Raw genomic sequence first — 16,820 nt, 5'->3', positions numbered from 1 at the left:
AGTGATTTGTTCATGATTAAAGTTCTACTACTTTCTGCCTCTGGGTTTTTTATTGGAGATAAGGGTCTCTTGGACTTTCCTGCCCAGGCTGGTTTCAAACCACCATTCTAAATTATCAAGCCTCTGCAGTGCCCTTGTGTTTCCAGGGAACACTTATACCCTATGAACCATCAAAAAATTAAAAGGCAGGGGCCAGGAATTTGGCCTAGTGGTTAAAGTGCTTCCCTAGCATGCACGAAGACCCGGGTTCGATTCCTTGGTACCACATATATAGAAAAAGAGGGAAGTGGTGCTGAGGCTGAAGTCGTAGAGTTCTAGCCTTGAGAAAGTCCAAGGACAGTGCTCAGGCCCTGAGCTCAAGCCCAGGACTGGCAAAAAAAATTAAAAGGCAGAAATTGAACTATGCCTTATGTTTTAAACCAGGGAACCTTGAATTAAAAACAAAACAAACCCCACCAAACTCACAAGTCCATTTTGCTCTAATGGTACTCCCTGAAACACTGAATCAAAAAATTATTTTGTGCAGAGACCAGGACCTGAGTTTTAGCCCTAGCACATAAACAACAACAACAATCCAGGCAGTGTAGCAGTGCTTCATGTGTGTAATCCTAACTACTCAGGAAGCTGGTTAAAAGCCAGAAAATTTCTGTAAGGGCTTGAGCACTGTCCTTGAGCTTTCTCAAGGCTAGGGCTCTACCACTTGAGGCATAGCTCATTTCTGGCTTTTTCTATGTATGTGGTACCAAGGAAATTGTACCCAGGTCTTTGTGCATACTAGGCAAGCAAACTCCCCATGAAGACTTCCATTCTCTGGAGCCGGCCGGCCAAGAACATCCTACCTATCAGGGGGGCAAGAGTAACACCTCAGTCTTGGGGGAACCAAGACTGATGCCTCTGTACTGGCACCAATTGTCTTAGTGACAAGGACACAAAAACAAGAATCCATAAAAACATCTAACAAAACATTAGGGCTGGTACCAAACAAGACAAAAACATCTAACAGAGAAGCAGAGACCTTTAAGTAAACCCCAAATTTTCTCTTAAAAATGTTGCAAGACCAAGTCTAGATTAACAGTAAGGAATTTGATCAGGGTGGCAAGATCATCCTGGTAAGAAAATTTTCTCCCTAACCTTCCGAAATTGTTGGGAGGCTGGGGGTACCCTCTGGGGGCCATCCAATATCAAAGGTCGGCCATTCCAAATTACAAAGAGTAATTAATTTGTCTTTACTCAAATCAAAACCTCTGCTTCTAACATCCTTAAAATTCATCATTAGAAGAGCAAGCAGAATAGTCCCATCTCAAAGGGAGATATCCAAATCAGAAAAAACAAAAGGAAATAATACACAGAGACAAACATAGCCGGCCTGTTTACCGCGGGTTTTGACTAGGCATCTGGATGGGCTTGGGGGTTCCCGGCCCATGCACCAAGAGTTGCATTATGGAGCAAAGTCATAGATTATCCAGTTTTGAGCAAAAGAACTCAGGAATACTGCCCAAACCATAAGGTCCAGCCCTATATTGGTATAAACAACAAAGTTAGTAGTATAACTGTGTCCCAAGTACCAGGGCTTCTAAATATTGAGGGGAAATAAACAAAAATAAAAAGTTTTAAACTGAAAAAAGAAATTGAGGGAGAGTGATTAATCCCAACAAGAAAATAGAGGTCCTGAAATAATAAAACTGAAAAACCTAGCAAAAAATGTGTACAGAAGTAGTGAACTAGATGAAAAGGAATGAGAAAGTAGAGGAGAGCAAGTTAAACACTTTCAAATCATGCCACACATCTGGAATCCTACCTGCTGAGGATGCTCAGACCTGATGAGTGTGGTTCAAAGCCAGCCTAGGCAGCAAAGTCCATGAGACATGCTTTAGTGAGTGGCAGTGGAGGGCTTGAACTTATTTTGCTCATGGCTAGAGCTCTAGTACTTCCACGCTGTTGGTGGTTGATTACAGATAAGAATCTCAAGGACCTTCTTGCCCAGTCTGGCTTTGAAAGACAACCCTCAGAATTGAGAGCCTCTGTAATGCCCTCAAGTTCACATGAGACTCTTTCTTCATATAAACCATCAAAGAACAGAAAGGAAAGAAAGGGAGAAAGAAAGAAAATTAGAGCGAGAGAGAAAGCAAGAAAGCAAGCAAGAAAGAAAAGAAAGAAGGAAGGGAGGGAGGGAGGGTGGGAAGGAGGGATAGAAGGAGGGAAATACAAAAGAAACAGAGAGAGAGAGAGAAAGAAAGAACGAATAAAATAAAGAAAAGGAAGAAAGGGAGGGAGGAAGGCGGGGGGTAGGGAGACAAGAAAGGAGAAAAGGAAACAGAAAGAGAGAAGGAAATAGAAAAGGAAGCAAAGAAAGAAAGCAAGCAGGCAGGAAAGCAAGCAAGCAAGCAAGCAAATAAGAGCAAATGAACTAAACAAACCTGAATTTGAACCTTGTTCCTGGTGTGAATCCTGCTAGCCTGGATGGAAAAAAGCAAAGCAAGATAAAAACCTAAGGGAGACAAGCCAATCCATAACAAGTTAGAGAACTTGAATTAAAAAAAAAGCCAGCGTGGTGGCTCACACCTGTAATCCTAGCTACTCAATAAGCTGGGATCTGAGGATCAAAGTTCAAAGCCAGTCCAGGGATAAAAGGATCTGTGACTCTTATCTCCAATTAACACCTTGAAAATGGCAAGTGGAGCTTGGCTGTAGGGTAGGGCAGTAGATTTGAGCTGAAGAGCTCAGGAACAATGCCTGGGTCCAGAAGAGGTCAAGCCCCACAACTCACACACACAAAAAAAAGAAGAACAAAAAAATGAATTCAGGCAAAGGAGGCAGATCCTTCTGGGCGATTTCACCAGCAGCGGGTGCTGGAGGCTTGGCTGCTTGAATCCTGTGCTACATGTTTAGAGACTTCACACAGAAGTTGGCTGGAACCTGGACTTCAGACCGGAAGCCCACAGGAATTAAAGCCTGTGATGTCCACTGAAGCTCTGTCTGTCATATTAACCACACCAACAAAGCTGACTTCCAATCCCACTGTTTATGATTATGCTGGGAAGAACAAAGATCCAGACCTGTAGAAGTATTTCCAGATATCTGATGGTATGCCCATCCACCTGAAAAGATGCCTGCCTGATCTGATGCTTTAACCAACCACTGTGCACTGACAGCGGGAGGTACCATCCATTCCTGATTGCCCTCCACATGGCCTCCCAGCCCAAAAACAAGAGAGCTCTGGTACAGAGCATAGTTGGGTTTTGGAATAGACCCTTTGAAACTTCAATTTTCATTTAACAAATAATCAGTTTCATTCCCTCTTCTTGGATGGTCTCCTTAAAAATTTTGCAAAACAAAGACAAAGATATGAACAGTATTTTGGTTTGTTTGTGAAGTGCATATGGCCTGTCAGATGTCAGAACTCATTTATTTGGTCTCCTGATTTCCCTGGAAAGTCTGAATGAAGGTGGAACAGGGGCTGGTTAGTTAGTGTCAGTCAGAGCTGAGGTCTTCAGATACCTGGAGTGTGGGGTTTTTTTTCCACCTTGGAGTGCACAAGCCTTTATAGATTTGGTTTTGACTGAAGAAGTAAGGCAAGCCAAGACTAGGCGCTTGAAATAAGGGACTTTGTTTAGTGGTACCTTGGGGGATTTTTCCATCTTGTAGCAAAATGTTAATAGAAATTATTTGTAGCCTGCCTGTGCTTGTTTCAAAGTGCTATTTGCCACAGCCCAGGTCCTAGCAAGTCTGTGTTCCCATGGGAACAGAGCAGGATTGTTCGCACTGCAATGCAGGCTGGTTCTTCTTGTGGATGCAACCATGTCACAGATCCTCCTTTACCTTTTAAAAATGTTATCCTTTTAAATTATGAAATATTTGACTGTGGAAAAAATACATGTAAAAAATGAATTAAGAGGAAGGAGAAGATATCAAAGAGACAACTCAAAAGCATGAAAGCATCATTCATGCCTGTATACTATTGTTGCTCAGCTCACTGAGATCACAGGATTATGGTTCAAAACCAGCATGGGCAGGAAAAACCATGAGCCTCCCTGATAATGGTGGACTTAAACTCATTGGTGATTTGTTCATGGTTAGAACTCTATTACTTTCTGCCTCTGGGTGGTTCATTGGAGATAAAGAGTCTCATGGACTTTCCTGCCCAGGCTGGCTTTGAACCATGGTCCTCAGATATCAAGCGTCTGTGTACTGTGCCTGTTTATTCTGGGTACTCTTATCTGCTATGACTCACCAAAAAAATAAAAAGGCAAAAGTTGAGCTGTGGTTCATGTATTAGAGCCCGCTAGCCTTGAATTTAAAACAAAGTCAAAAGTCAGGTTTTGGCCTCAATTGTACTCACAGCTAGTTTGAGGAAATAAAATAAAATAAGCAAGCATTGAGAGTGACCAGGCCAGAGTTCAAATCCTTGAACCAGAACCAAAGGACCCAAGGCCAGTGGTTGACTTGTGGCCTAAATGGCAGTGCTTCCAAATGTTGAATTAGAAAAAACAATCAAAGAAAGAAAGAAAGAAAGAAAAACAATAGAAGAGAGAAGCCAATTAAAGAAATTTAAATCATGGCTCACATCTGTGATCCTATTATTTTAGATTGCTGAAATCTGAGGTTTGAAGTTCAAAGCCAGCCTGGGAAGGAAAGTCCATGAGACCTGTTTTAGTGAATGGCACTGGAGAGCTTGAACTCTCTGTGTTTTATGTCTAGAGCTCTACTATTTCCTATCTCTTGGTGATTACTTGAAGAAAAGAGTCTCATGGATTTTCCTACCCAGCCTGGCTTTGAACCACAATCCTCATATTCCAGAGGCTGTGTATGCCCACATAGCTACATGAGACCCTTTTTCCTATAAACCACAAAAAAAACGAAGGAAGGAAGGAAAGAAGGAAGGAAGGAAGGAAGGAAGGAAGGAAGGAAGGAAGGAAGGAAGGGAGGGAAGAATGGAGGGAGGAAGGGAGGGTGGGAGGAAGGAAAAGAGATATGACAGAATGTGGGAAGGTGAAAGGAAGACAGGCAGGAAGGCACCTATCTTGAGCTTTGGTTTCCAGTTTGAAGCCTGATAGTCTTGATGGGAAAAGGCAAAGTAAAGCAAAAGATCTCAAGGAGAGTTGCCAATCCATAACAAATAAGTAGAAGACTCAAACAAAATAGATAGATAAATAGAAAAAGGAAGGAAAATGAATTAAAAGGAAGGAGGAGATATCAAAGAGACAATAGAAGTATTTGAAAACATAGGCTGGGGTTTGGCCTCGTGGTAGAATGCTTGTCCAGCATGCACAAAGACCAGGGTTTAAATCCTCAGTAGTACATACAAAAAAAGCCATGAATAGTGTTGTGGCTCAAGTGGTAGAACTCTAGCCTTGAGAAGGCCCTGGACAGTGCTCAAAACCTGAGTTCAAGCCCTAGATATGGCAAAAATAAAAAGGAATTTGAAAACTTGGGTCATGGTTGTATCCTACTTGCCATGTTCACTGAAATCAGAGGATTATGGTTCAAAGCCAACCTGGGCAGGAAATTCTAAGAGACTTGTTTTAGTGAGCGGCAGTGATGAGCTTGAACTTGCTTTTTTTTTCCTCACAACTAGAGCTCTAATACTTCCTGTCTCTTGGTGGTTGATTACAGACTCTCATGGACTTTCCTACCAGGTTAGCATTGATCCAGTCTTCAGATTTCAGAGTCTGTGTGATGCCCCCATGTTCACATGAGATTATTTCTCCCATAAACCATGAAAGAAAGAAAGAAAAAAGAAGGAAGGAAGGAGGGAAGGAAGGAAGAAAGGAAGGAAGGAAAGAAAGAATTAAATAGAAGAAAGAAAGAAAGGAGAGCAAGAGGGAGAGAGAGAGAGTGAGAGAGAGAGAGAGAGAGAGAGAGAGAGAGAGAGAGAGAGAGAGAGAGAGAGAGAGAGAAGAGAGAGAGAGAGAGAGAGAAAGAAACAGAAACTGTGACTTTTGGCTGTGTTTTCACCTGCTAGCCTTGAGGGAAAAAAGCAAAGGAAAGATTATAACCTCAGGGAGAGTGGCCCATTCAAGAAAACAAGGCAGAGTACCTGAACAAATTTTAAAAAGGGGGGAGGGTGAGAAAGAAAAAGAAAACCGAACAAAAAATGAATGAAAAGAGAAAACACCGAAGGGCCACTGAATGTTTTGAGAACATGGTTGAAGCCTATATCCTACTTGCTCCAGTCACTGAAATCAGAGGATAATAGTTTAAAGCCAGCCTGGGCAGGAAAGTCCATGACAGTTGTATTAGTGTGTGCCTGTCAAATCAACTTGGGGTGTTTTGTTCATGATTGGGGCTCTACTGCTTTCTGCCTCTGAAAGTCTCATGGACTTTCCTGGCCAGGCTGGCTTCAAACTGGGATCCTAAGATGTCAAGCCTTTGTGTAGTGACCTTGTGTATCCACTCTTATCTCCTATGAACCATCAAAATAATAAAAAAGCAGAAATTGAGCTGTGGCTTAAGTAGTAGAGTCAGGGAGCCCTGAATTAAAAAAAGAAGAAAAGAAAAAATCATGAGTCCAATTTTAGCTCTAAGTATATTCCCTGCTATTTTGATGAAAAAATATCTTGGCTAGGGATCAGGTTCTGAATTCCAGCCCTATAACAGGAACTAAAAATATTAAAAATAATAAACAGCCAGGCTTGGCACAGTGGCTCATGCCTTTGCCACTGACTAGTGGCCTGTGGGCGGTAATTGAAGTTAAGAATCTCATGCAGTCTCCTGCCCAGGCTAGTTTTGAAATTCAGTCCTCAGACTTTAGGACACTGTCCAATGCCCTTGGTTTCTCCTGGGACTCTTATCTCCTATTACCAACCAAAGAAGAATAATACCCCCCCCCAAAAAAAGGCAAAAGTAGAGTTGTAGCTCAAAAGTTGAGCATGATAGCCTTGAATTAAAAAAAAAGTAGAATAATCCTCTGGGAGAGTCACCAGTCCTTTAAGTTCAAGTCCTAAGTATCAGTACTCAAATTTAAAAATAATAATAATAATAATTGGAAATTGAGTTTTGCCTCTTATTGTATACTTTGGTTACTTTGAGAGGAAAAAAAACTACTCACTGAAAGTGATCAAGCCCAGAATTGAAACCCTGGAGCAAAAATAAAAACACACATAGCCAGTAGTTCATCTGTAGCCCAAGGTATAGAAACTATTTTCAAACGAAAAACCCAAACAAAAACAAAAATACAAACTGAGTGTGAGTTTCTAGACCTTAAAAAGCCATAAGAACTGAAATTTTAAAAAGAAAAATAGTAAAAGCAATCATGAAATGATATGAAGGTGCCAGAAGAGAGGAACCAATTAAAGAATTTTAAATTATGTCTCACATCTGTAATCCTACCTGCTTAGGTTGCTGAACTCTGAGGATTGTGGTTCAAAGCCAGCCTAGGCAGGGAAGCCCATGAAAGCTGTTTTAGTGAGTGGCAGTGGTGGCCTTGAACTTGCTGTGTTTGGCTCATGGCTAGAGCTCTAGTACGTCCTGTCTGTTGGTGGTTAATTGGAAGTAAGGGTCTCACAGGAAATTTTCTGTTCAGGCTGGCTTTGAATCACAATCCTCAGATTGCAAGCAGTGAAAAGCCAAGATTACAGGTGTGAGGCATTGGTGTTTGCCCTGGTTCTTAAAAAACAAAAACAAAAAAACTTGTTTGTTTGTTTTTGGTTCTTATTCTAGGGCTTGAACTTTGGGCCTGAATGGAATCCAAAAGTCATGTCTTTCTCCCCCCACCCACCCAAAGCTAGTTAGTATACATTTAGAGGCAAAAATCAACTTCAGGATTTTTTTTTTGGTATAAGTGATTTTACATAGGGTTGATTCTCCCAGAGGAGGATTTTCTTTTTCTTTCCTTTTCTTTTTTTCCATATATTTTTTATTGTAATTAATAGAAGGATTACATTATATTCACCAGATAGAAGGTGCATTACTTCACAAACATTAAAATATTTTTCATTTCTTGGTCCCCATTTCCCTCCCCCCACCCCATATCTTTTGCTTTCTTTTTTGTTTGTTTGTTTTTATTTCAAGGCTCATAATTCTACTATTAGAAGCACCACTCAACTTGTGCCTTTCCCTATTTTGCTTTTCTTTTTCCTCTTTCTTTCTTCCTGTTTTGCCAGTCCTGAGGCCTGAACTCAGGCTCTGGGCACTGTCCTTGGACACATTTTGCTCAAGGTTAGTGCTCTGCTACTTGAGCCACAGTACCACTTCTTGCTTTTATTGTGTATGTAGTACTGAGGACTAGAACGCAGAGCTTCCTGCATGCTAAATGAGTGCCCAACCACTTGGCCACACTCTCCCTCCATTCCTTTCTTTCTTCCTTACTTTATTCCCTACTCTAGTCCTTCTTTTTTGGTGGTTAATAGAAGATAAAGAGTTCCATGGGAAGCTGAGGGTACTACATAGTATTGTAAAATCTGACAATTGTGATTCAAAGCCAGCCTAGACTGGAAAGTCCCTGAGACTCTCCTCTCCAATTAACCATCAACAGGTCAGGCTGCACAACTGGGGCAAAAACAAACAAACAAACAAACAAAAAACAGTAGTTGACTTTTGCAGAGACTCCAAATTATTTTTTACATTTTTTTTGTCCTTGTCAGTCTGGGGGCTTTAAACCCAGGGCCTGGGCACTGTCCTTGGGCTTTCCTCAAGACTAGCACTTTACAGCTGGAGGCACCCCTTCCACCTTTCCTTTTTGGAACTGAGGAATCTAGGCAGCTAGGGCTGCCTGAATGCTAGGGGAGCACCCTACCACTAGGTCATGAGCCTCCAAATTGTGACTTTAAAAAATAAACAAACAAAAAATGAAGGTGGGTGGTTAGTGTGACAACAAACCAGACGACCTGAAATAAACAAAAATGACAGAAAAAGTAAAGTGAATGAAATAAAAAGGTGAAGGAAAAGAGCTCATGACACAAACAGAAAAGAAAAGAAATAATTATAATTTTAAAAGCCAGAGGCTAGGCCCTGAGTTCAAGGTGTAGGACCATCCCAGGAAAAGCAAAACAAAACCAAACTTGACATATGGTGCAAATAAGAACAAACAGTAGACTTGAGAAAATAAACAAAACTTCAGATAAAAGCACCAGCCGTTGGGTGAAATGCATAATACCAGAACCCAAATTTAAAAAATAAACAAGAGCAATCAAGGTTTGGCTTAAATTCTACAGCCTGCTAGCTCTGAACAAAAACTTTCAGACAGAATATACTAAGCCCTGATTTAAAACAGTAGGAAAACACCAAAGGGCAAAACAAAACAAAACAAAAAATAAATATTGACTTGTAGCTAAAAAAATTCTAGCTGCTCAGCTCACTGAAATCTGAGGATCACAGTTCTAAGCCAGCCTAGACAGGAAAAGCCATCAGACTTCTTGCATTGTATGCCAGTCCTGGAGCTTGAACTTGTGGTCTTTTGCTCATGGCTGGAGCCCTACCACTTCCAACCGTTTGGTGGTTAATTGAAGAGTCTCATGGGACACTATGAGACTCATGGGACTATGAGACTTACATTAACCAATACAAAGGGCACAGGGAACCAGAAATTGACTTGCTGCTCTGGCTGTAGAACATGCTAGCATACAGGAAGAAAGAGAAAGAAAGAAAGAAAGAAAGAAAGAAAGAAAGAAAGAAAGAAAGAGAAAGAGAGAGAGAGAGAGAAAGAGAGAAAGAAAGAGAGAAAGAAAATGTTAGACACTTGGTTATGCCTTCTGTTCAAACCTAAGGAATAATACAACCAAACAACCAACCAAAATCAGAAAATCCCTCGTGGCTTATGAAGAGGCTGTTAGTATTGGGGGAGGGGATTAAAAATATGGCCAGACCACCAGTACAAGAAAAAAAAGAAGACCAGAAATTCAGCTTTGGCTCAAGGCATGAAGATGACTAACATAGTGAGCAAACAAATAAATAAATAAATAAAATAAAAATGCCAACTTAGGGAGACTAGGGAAACTTGCCAGTGCCTTCTGAGTTCAATCCTTTCAGTTAGCAGAATTAGCACCCAAATGCACATGAAAACTGAAAATTTGGATTTTAGCTGTTAGAATTGAGAAGAGAAGAAGGAATAGGAGGAGGAGAAGGAGGAGGAAAAAGGGAAGAAGAAGAAGTAATGGAAGAAAAGGAAGAGGAAGATTAGGAGGAGGAAGAAACAGGAGGAGGAGGCACTGAATATCAACAAGCCTCTTCCCCATCAAAACAATTAGGAATAAAACAAATGTAAAAGAGGGTAAAATAAGAGAAAAGCCAAAGAAACACCTTAAAGTGATCGGGGTGATGTATGCTTATGCCTATAGTTCTAGATTTTTAGAGGACTGAGAGTTGTGGATATTAATTTTTACCCAGCCCAGGTGGGAAAAATCCCTGAGTATCCATGAGATTTATAACCAATAAATCACACCCAGGGTGGGGAAAAAAAGAAACAACAACAACAAAATCCAGGGAGATTGAGCTGTAGTTCAAGTGGTGGATCAGTAGTCTTGAGCAGAAAAGCTAAGGGACAGTGCCCCAGACCTGATTTCGAGTTCTATAACCATGAGAGAGACAGAGACAGAGACAGAGACAGACAGAAACAGAGAGAGACAAAGGGAGAGAGAGAAGAGTTTTGAAAACAGTTAAGATGATTTTAAAATGAAATATAGAACTTGAAAAACAGTTGTTTAATAAGACACGAGAAAAATATAATTTTTTGACAATAAAGGTTAAAATATCATGCTAACCTCACCCAAATCTTACCCCAACCCACAGAAAGCCCTTTCTATCAGAGTTGTCAGTAATTAAGAATGGAAAATTCACAGCCAATGTTGAGATGATCTTGATTCTCTGATACCTGTGTCTGTGCAGCCCTGGGAGAACTGATGGACTGTGCAGTATTTGACTTGCCTTATTTCCCTTGTGTCTGGGAATAGTCATGTCGTGGGGATGGGGGCCTGGGCACAGGAAGTGGAAATCATTGTTGAAGAGCTTTCTCTCACAGGAGGAGCTCACAGAATTCAGAGTCTTAACCAGCACTGATTTAAGCTATATTTTTTCTTTCTTTTTTTTTCCACTGAAGAGTGGAGTTTTATTACATTTAAACAATTACTGATAGACCTCACAGATATCTATCATGAAGAAAATATGGATTTTTCTACATTCTATAAGTAAACTTAGAATTAAAATGAAATTCAAGCTTAAAAGATTCAGTCACTTAGCTACATTTTAAAGAGGGAACACAAGTGCCTCTAAACTATTCCTAAGTGTACCAAGGAATGGAGCATACAGAGAGGACAGCACTGCCAGCCACCCAAGAGAGGACAGCACTGCCAGCCACCCAAAGACAGTTTGGCTTCATTATTTTCTTGTCATGATTGATCATGTTTTTTTCTTTGGAGAACATTCACTCTGTTTTTTCCTTAGAAAATCAGTTGTGTTTTCAGGCAGTACAATTTGTGACTACCTGAGCACTGATCTTTCTATTGGAGTCATAGTGCCAGAGACTCAAGCTCCTTCTCTCTTGAATGCCCCTGGTGTTACAAAGTCACTGGCTGGGTGGTTCTGGTGTGACCACATGGATGGGTGAGACAGGGCTTCTAGCTTTCTGTGGCCTTGGTGTATTTCAGGGCTATCATTTTCTTTCTTGCATGATCCTGGTGTTACAAAGCCCCTGGCTGGGGTTGTTCTGTGAGCAAATGGGTGGGTGAGAAGCTTCCCTGTATCAGTGACAGGGCTTCTGGCTCTCAGTGAGTTTGGTGTCTTTCAGGGCTCTTCAATGCCATCTCTGGAACTGCCTGTTACTGGGTCTGCACACAGCAGCACAATCTCCTCAAGGTATCCATCATTTTACTCAGCATCCCCTTCCTGCCTCATTTTCTTCTGGAGCTAGAGGCTCTATCATCATGCTGTGTCAGCTCCAAGGAAAGGACAACATCCTCTGAGGTGTTGTGTCCAGGTCCAAAGCAAGAGCAGCCAGAGGTCCATGTTGAGCATGTTAGGAGCTCAGCAGCAGGAACTTTATCCACCGCCTCCACTGGCAGCTCCTTACAGCCATATCAGGCATATCTCTTAGGCCTCATTTTAGGCTGCTTGCAGCCCTGACTCTTGGTATCCCTCAAGACTTTGTTCTCATTCTATGGCTGTGAAGAGGGCAGGGATTTTGCTTTACCTCTTTGGCAAAATGTCTCCTCTTCTCTCTGTGGCAGGGAGGAATCTTGGAAGGCAGCCACTGACCCATGATATGGCATGAGGCTGTGACTGGGGCTCCTCTGCAGGAAACAGAGGGAAATGGCAGGCAAAGAGGTGCTTCGGCCTGTCTGCTTCACATTACAGGTCAGCAGACACAGAGGGAAATGATAAGGAAGAAATCTTGAATGAAACCTACCTCTCTCCTCCAGTAGGAAGGTGGAAGGGTTTGGGACAGTGGCATAGTGCTGAATACCCCACTCCAGAGATTGAGCTGTCACAGGGCTGACTCTCTCTGCCTTCAGGCCATCTTTAATGAAAAATGGGTGGTCATCACATCATCAAAGGATCTGTGCAAAACTGATGTGCGGACTTGTGATTAACTGTACCCCACTGAACACATCCTGCTCACCACAGTTGGGTATAACTGTTTGGGCAGGGGCTCAACTGGATATAGGGAGCCTTCATCAAATCCATCAAACCATGTGTGTGCCATGACTTGTTGCACATCAGACCTCTGCTGAGGGTTTAAAATTAAGAGCTGGAAAAAGACATGATGTCCTCTGGCAATCAGGTGTTGTGGTACATCATACCTGCCCTCGACAAACTTTCTACAGAGCTGGTTGAAAGTGCTCTCTTGAAATGGGAATTGTCCCATAATCATAAACAACATGATGGTGCCCAGACTCAAGACATCTACCTTGAAGCTATCGTAGGCTTGTTTCAGGTATATTTTAGGGGTACAGACCACATAGGCACCAGGAAGATCTGTGATCAACTGCACTGGGGCAATCCTCAGGCTCAACCCAAAGTCATTGACCTTGGCATTGCCGGTTTCATCCAGAAGGATGTTGTCAGGCTTCAGGTCCATGTGTGCAATCCCATGCCAATGGAAGTACTGCATCTCACTTCCCATCTGCTTCATCAACTTCCTTGCTTCCTTCTCATAAACCTGGCATGATGCTTTGATCCAGCTCTGCAGGTTTCCCTTGGTGGCCATTCCCATCACCAGGTAGACATGTTCCACTCCCTGGATCACTTGATACATCCTAATCACATGGGGGTAATTCAGAGGCTTGACAATATCCACCTGATTTTCCACCAGCATTGGGTACTCTTTTGTCCCCAAGATTTTCACTGTGACCTCATTGTCTGTGAGGGAGTGATAGGCCTTCTTCACCTGCCCAAAGGTGCCAGTGGTCTGCTGTACATGATATTGACTGACAAGGAAGTCCTCCTCTGCGGAGGAGAATGTAGGGCATTTGCTGTCTGTTGACTCCATTTTTCTCATGGGATGGCAAACAGCCAGCCACTACCAAACAGCTAAGAAATATGGTGGCTAGTATATTTTAAGTATACTTAGCTAAGTTAAGATGACAATAAATATAAATATTAATATATATAACAATTTTATACATCAGTGGAGTAGGTATCAAATCTTAACGAAGTTTAGCTAATCAATTCAGTGATAGCATATCTTAAATTAGCACAATCTAAGCTACAGAATAATGGAAATCCCCAAACCCACACAACCCAAAGCTTTCCTTCCTCCCCACTCACCAATAAAAGAATCAATCTAAATCTGATTTACTGAAGCACTGTAAAGTAGCTCTCTCAGCACTTTAACTGAAAATGGAGAGCAACTAACAGCCTTCTGCAACCCCTCCAGGCACCTCACAATGGAATGTGAGGTCTGTGAGGAAATGGCCCAATCACAGTGAGGCCTAATGGCATCATGGAAGAATGGACCAATCACAGCCAGGCCTCGTGTCACCAGGAATGAATGGACCAGTCATAGCCACTCATAGAACCATTGAGGATCTAGTTCGTAGGAATGTTGTAAAACACTTCAAGTGGACCGCTATGGGCATTCTCATGGCAGCATTTTGGGAACCATGAGGACTGGACAAGTCCCTCCTTCCTTCTCCAGGGCCATGGCATCCTAGGATCTGCTTCTGCAAGACCTCAGCCTTCTGGGACTTGCTCCCACAATCTCTGAAAACATGTTGGATCACAATGATCTCTTGAACACATGGGGATTGGCAAAAGCTACCAGAGTGGCATCAAGTTTAAAGAAAAATTGATGTGTCAGGTTTGGTACCATATTATTTTACTGATAATTATTTTTTTCCAGTCCTGTACTTGGGCACAGGACCTGAGCACTGACCCTGGATTTTCTCAAGGCTAAGGCTCTACCACTTGAGCCAAAGCACCACTTCTGGCTTTTTGCTACATATGTGGTACTGAGGAATCGAACCTGGGTCTTCGTGCATGCTAGGCAAGCACTCTATCATTAGGGAAAACTCCCGGCCCTTTACTGATTATTTTTAAAAACTCAAAATATTTTTTACAACTTGAGGGAATAATTTAAAATTAAAAGGCTTGGACGGAGAGTTTGGAACAGTGGTAGAGGGCTTGCTAGCATGCACAAAGAGCCAGGTTTCACTTCTTGGTACCACATACATATAAAAAGCTGGAAGTCTTGCTGTGGCTCATGTGCCTTGGGGAAGACCAAGGACAGTGTTAAGGCCCTGATTTCAAGCCCCAGACAGTCAAAAAAAGAAAAGTAGGCCTGCTGGGTGGTGGCTAGCTACACAGGAGGCTGAGATCTGAGCATAAAACTGAAAGCCAATTAATCTCTAGAAAATGAGAAGTGGGGCTTGGATCTAGGGTAGGATGGTAGCTTTCAGCTGAATAGCTCCTGGATAAAGCCAAGGCACAGAGGTAGGGTGGTAGACTTGAACAAAAGAGCTGAGGGACATCGACCAGGCAAAGTTCAACTCCCATGACCCACAAAAAAATGAAATAAATAAATAAAAATAAAATTAAAACACTAAGAATATCATAGAAAAATCACAAAACAAATTCTGACAGTAAGAGAAACTTCAAATTTGTATCTGAGTGTTGCAAGAAAAAGGTACATAGGGACAAACGTGGCCAAGAAAGAATCAGTCATGGGGGAGGGGTGAGGAACGGAGAGTCAGGAGTGAAGCCAGGGAAGGCTGCTTCTCTCTGTCTTCTGTGGATTTGCATTTTTGCATGTATATATTTTTCATTTTATGTAGGATATCCTGCACAGGGTCAAAGGGTCCTGCTCCATCTCACACACTTGAATTGCTGGTGTATATATGAGCAACATCAGGTCCATATTCACACCCACTAGAATTTACTATCATCTATGAGATAAAACAAAACAGGATTTCCCCAAAAATTCTTCCTTTGAAATCCAGAGATACTTGGATGAAACATTGAAATTGTCAGAGAAGGTCTAGAATAGGGGACATAAGTGCCAGACGCCAGCCTAGAAAGAGGGACCGATGTTGAACTACAAGATCTTTGTTTGAAAGCTGGAACTTCACTTTAAAAAATCAATAACTGGGGAAAGGACTTTCGACTAGTGGAAGAGTGATTTCCTAGCATGCTTGAAAACCCAGGTTTTATTACTTTGAGGACAAGGTGCCAAGGACAGTGTAAAACAAAGGGCCTAGGAAAAATTTTTTTTTACCTGGGTCCATTCCTCTCCAGTGTGGAAGGAATAATGTCAGCTGCAGAGTTGTTGAATGACAGGTGGAAGCACGGAGCAGCCTCATAAAATTTTCCAAGGGATGCAAGAAAGACTCGCCTTCCAAATTCAGGCCCACAGTAACCAACGCTCCAGGAAAAAGGAGCTCCTCGAGTACCCCTGCTGGAATCAGCAGGAAACGATGTTTCCTCCATAGCAGTAGCTGCCAAGTGGTCATTCTTCCCTTTCAATCCAGCTTTTATTCTGATTCAGCCCCTCCTGCCATGCCTTCTCCTTATGATTGGCTGATGGGCCCCACCCTGAAATCCACACACCTATGCCTGCTTGCAGTTGGGATGGGCTCGTGGTGCCCTGTCCTTTCAGTGAGCAAAAATGCTGAAGCTGAAGCTATTTCCATTCTCTAGTGTATGAGCAGGTGGGATGCACTGAGAATTGTTTCATTGCTAAGTAAGGGACCCATTTTACTTGAATCCCACTCATGATATTTCTAATCACAGTAAAAGAAGGAACTTGAAGACCAGGCGAGGTTGGGGGCGGCGTTGGGGTGGGGATGAATCTACCTGAAAGATTTTTTTTTTGCCAGTCCTGGGCTTGAGCTCAGGGCTTGAGCACTCTCCTTGGACTTTCTCAAGGCTAGGCTAGAGCTCTACCACTTGAGCCTCAGCACCACTTCCGGCTTTTTCTATGTATGTGGTACCGCGGAATAGAACCCGGGTCTTCATGCATGCTAGGCAAGCACTTTAACCACTAGGCCAAACTCCCGGCCCCAAGATTTCTTATTTCTTTTCCTCTTCCCCTTCTTTCTTCCCCTTTCTCTTCCTCTTCTTCCTCTTCTTCTTCTTCTTCTTCTTCTTCTTCTTCTTCTTCTTCTTCTTCTTCTTCTTCTTCTTCTTCTGCTTCTTCTTCTGCTTCTTCTTCTGCTTCTGCTTCTGCTTCTGCTTCTGCTTCTGCTTCTGCTTCTGCTTCTGCTTCTTCTGCTTCTTCTGCTTCTTCTGCTTCTGCTTCTGCTTCTGCTTCTGCTTCTGCTTCTGCTTCTGCTTCTGCTTCTTCAATGGCATGATTCTTGGACAGTGTTTGATCAAGGCTAGCACTTTTCTACTTGAGCCACAGCAGCACTTCCGGCTCTTTCTGCCAAGGAATGGCCCCAGGGCTTTCTGCA

At 42.3% G+C, this 16,820-nt stretch overlaps 1 protein-coding gene and 1 pseudogene across 1 annotated transcript; one reads left to right on the top strand and one right to left on the bottom strand.

Moving 5' to 3' along the window:
- The first annotated feature begins 2,881 nt into the window (after positions 1-2,881).
- LOC150040137 (cytochrome c oxidase subunit 7A2-like, mitochondrial pseudogene) lies at positions 2,882-12,521 on the top strand (annotated as a pseudogene).
- Positions 12,518-13,420, bottom strand: LOC150040136 (sperm motility kinase-like). The gene has a single exon (XM_090327386.1). It carries the CDS (start codon positions 13,418-13,420, stop codon positions 12,518-12,520), a length of 903 nt encoding a protein of 300 aa, XP_090183512.1.
- Between the last annotated feature and the right edge of the window lie 3,400 nt (positions 13,421-16,820).

This window comes from Megascapheus bottae, unplaced genomic scaffold (genome assembly GCF_031878675.1).
Source record: "Megascapheus bottae isolate mThoBot1 unplaced genomic scaffold, mThoBot2.hap1 HAP1_SCAFFOLD_99, whole genome shotgun sequence".
In the NCBI taxonomy this organism is placed as follows: Eukaryota; Metazoa; Chordata; class Mammalia; order Rodentia; family Geomyidae; genus Megascapheus; species Megascapheus bottae.
The sequence above is the reverse complement of the archived record's forward strand: the minus strand, read 5'-3'. Positions and strand labels throughout refer to the sequence as shown.

Bases quoted from the DNA above. Each gene is read 5' to 3' on its own strand.
- LOC150040136 (XM_090327386.1), bottom strand. From the start codon at position 13,420: ATGGAGTCAACAGACAGCAAATGCCCTACATTCTCCTCCGCAGAGGAG.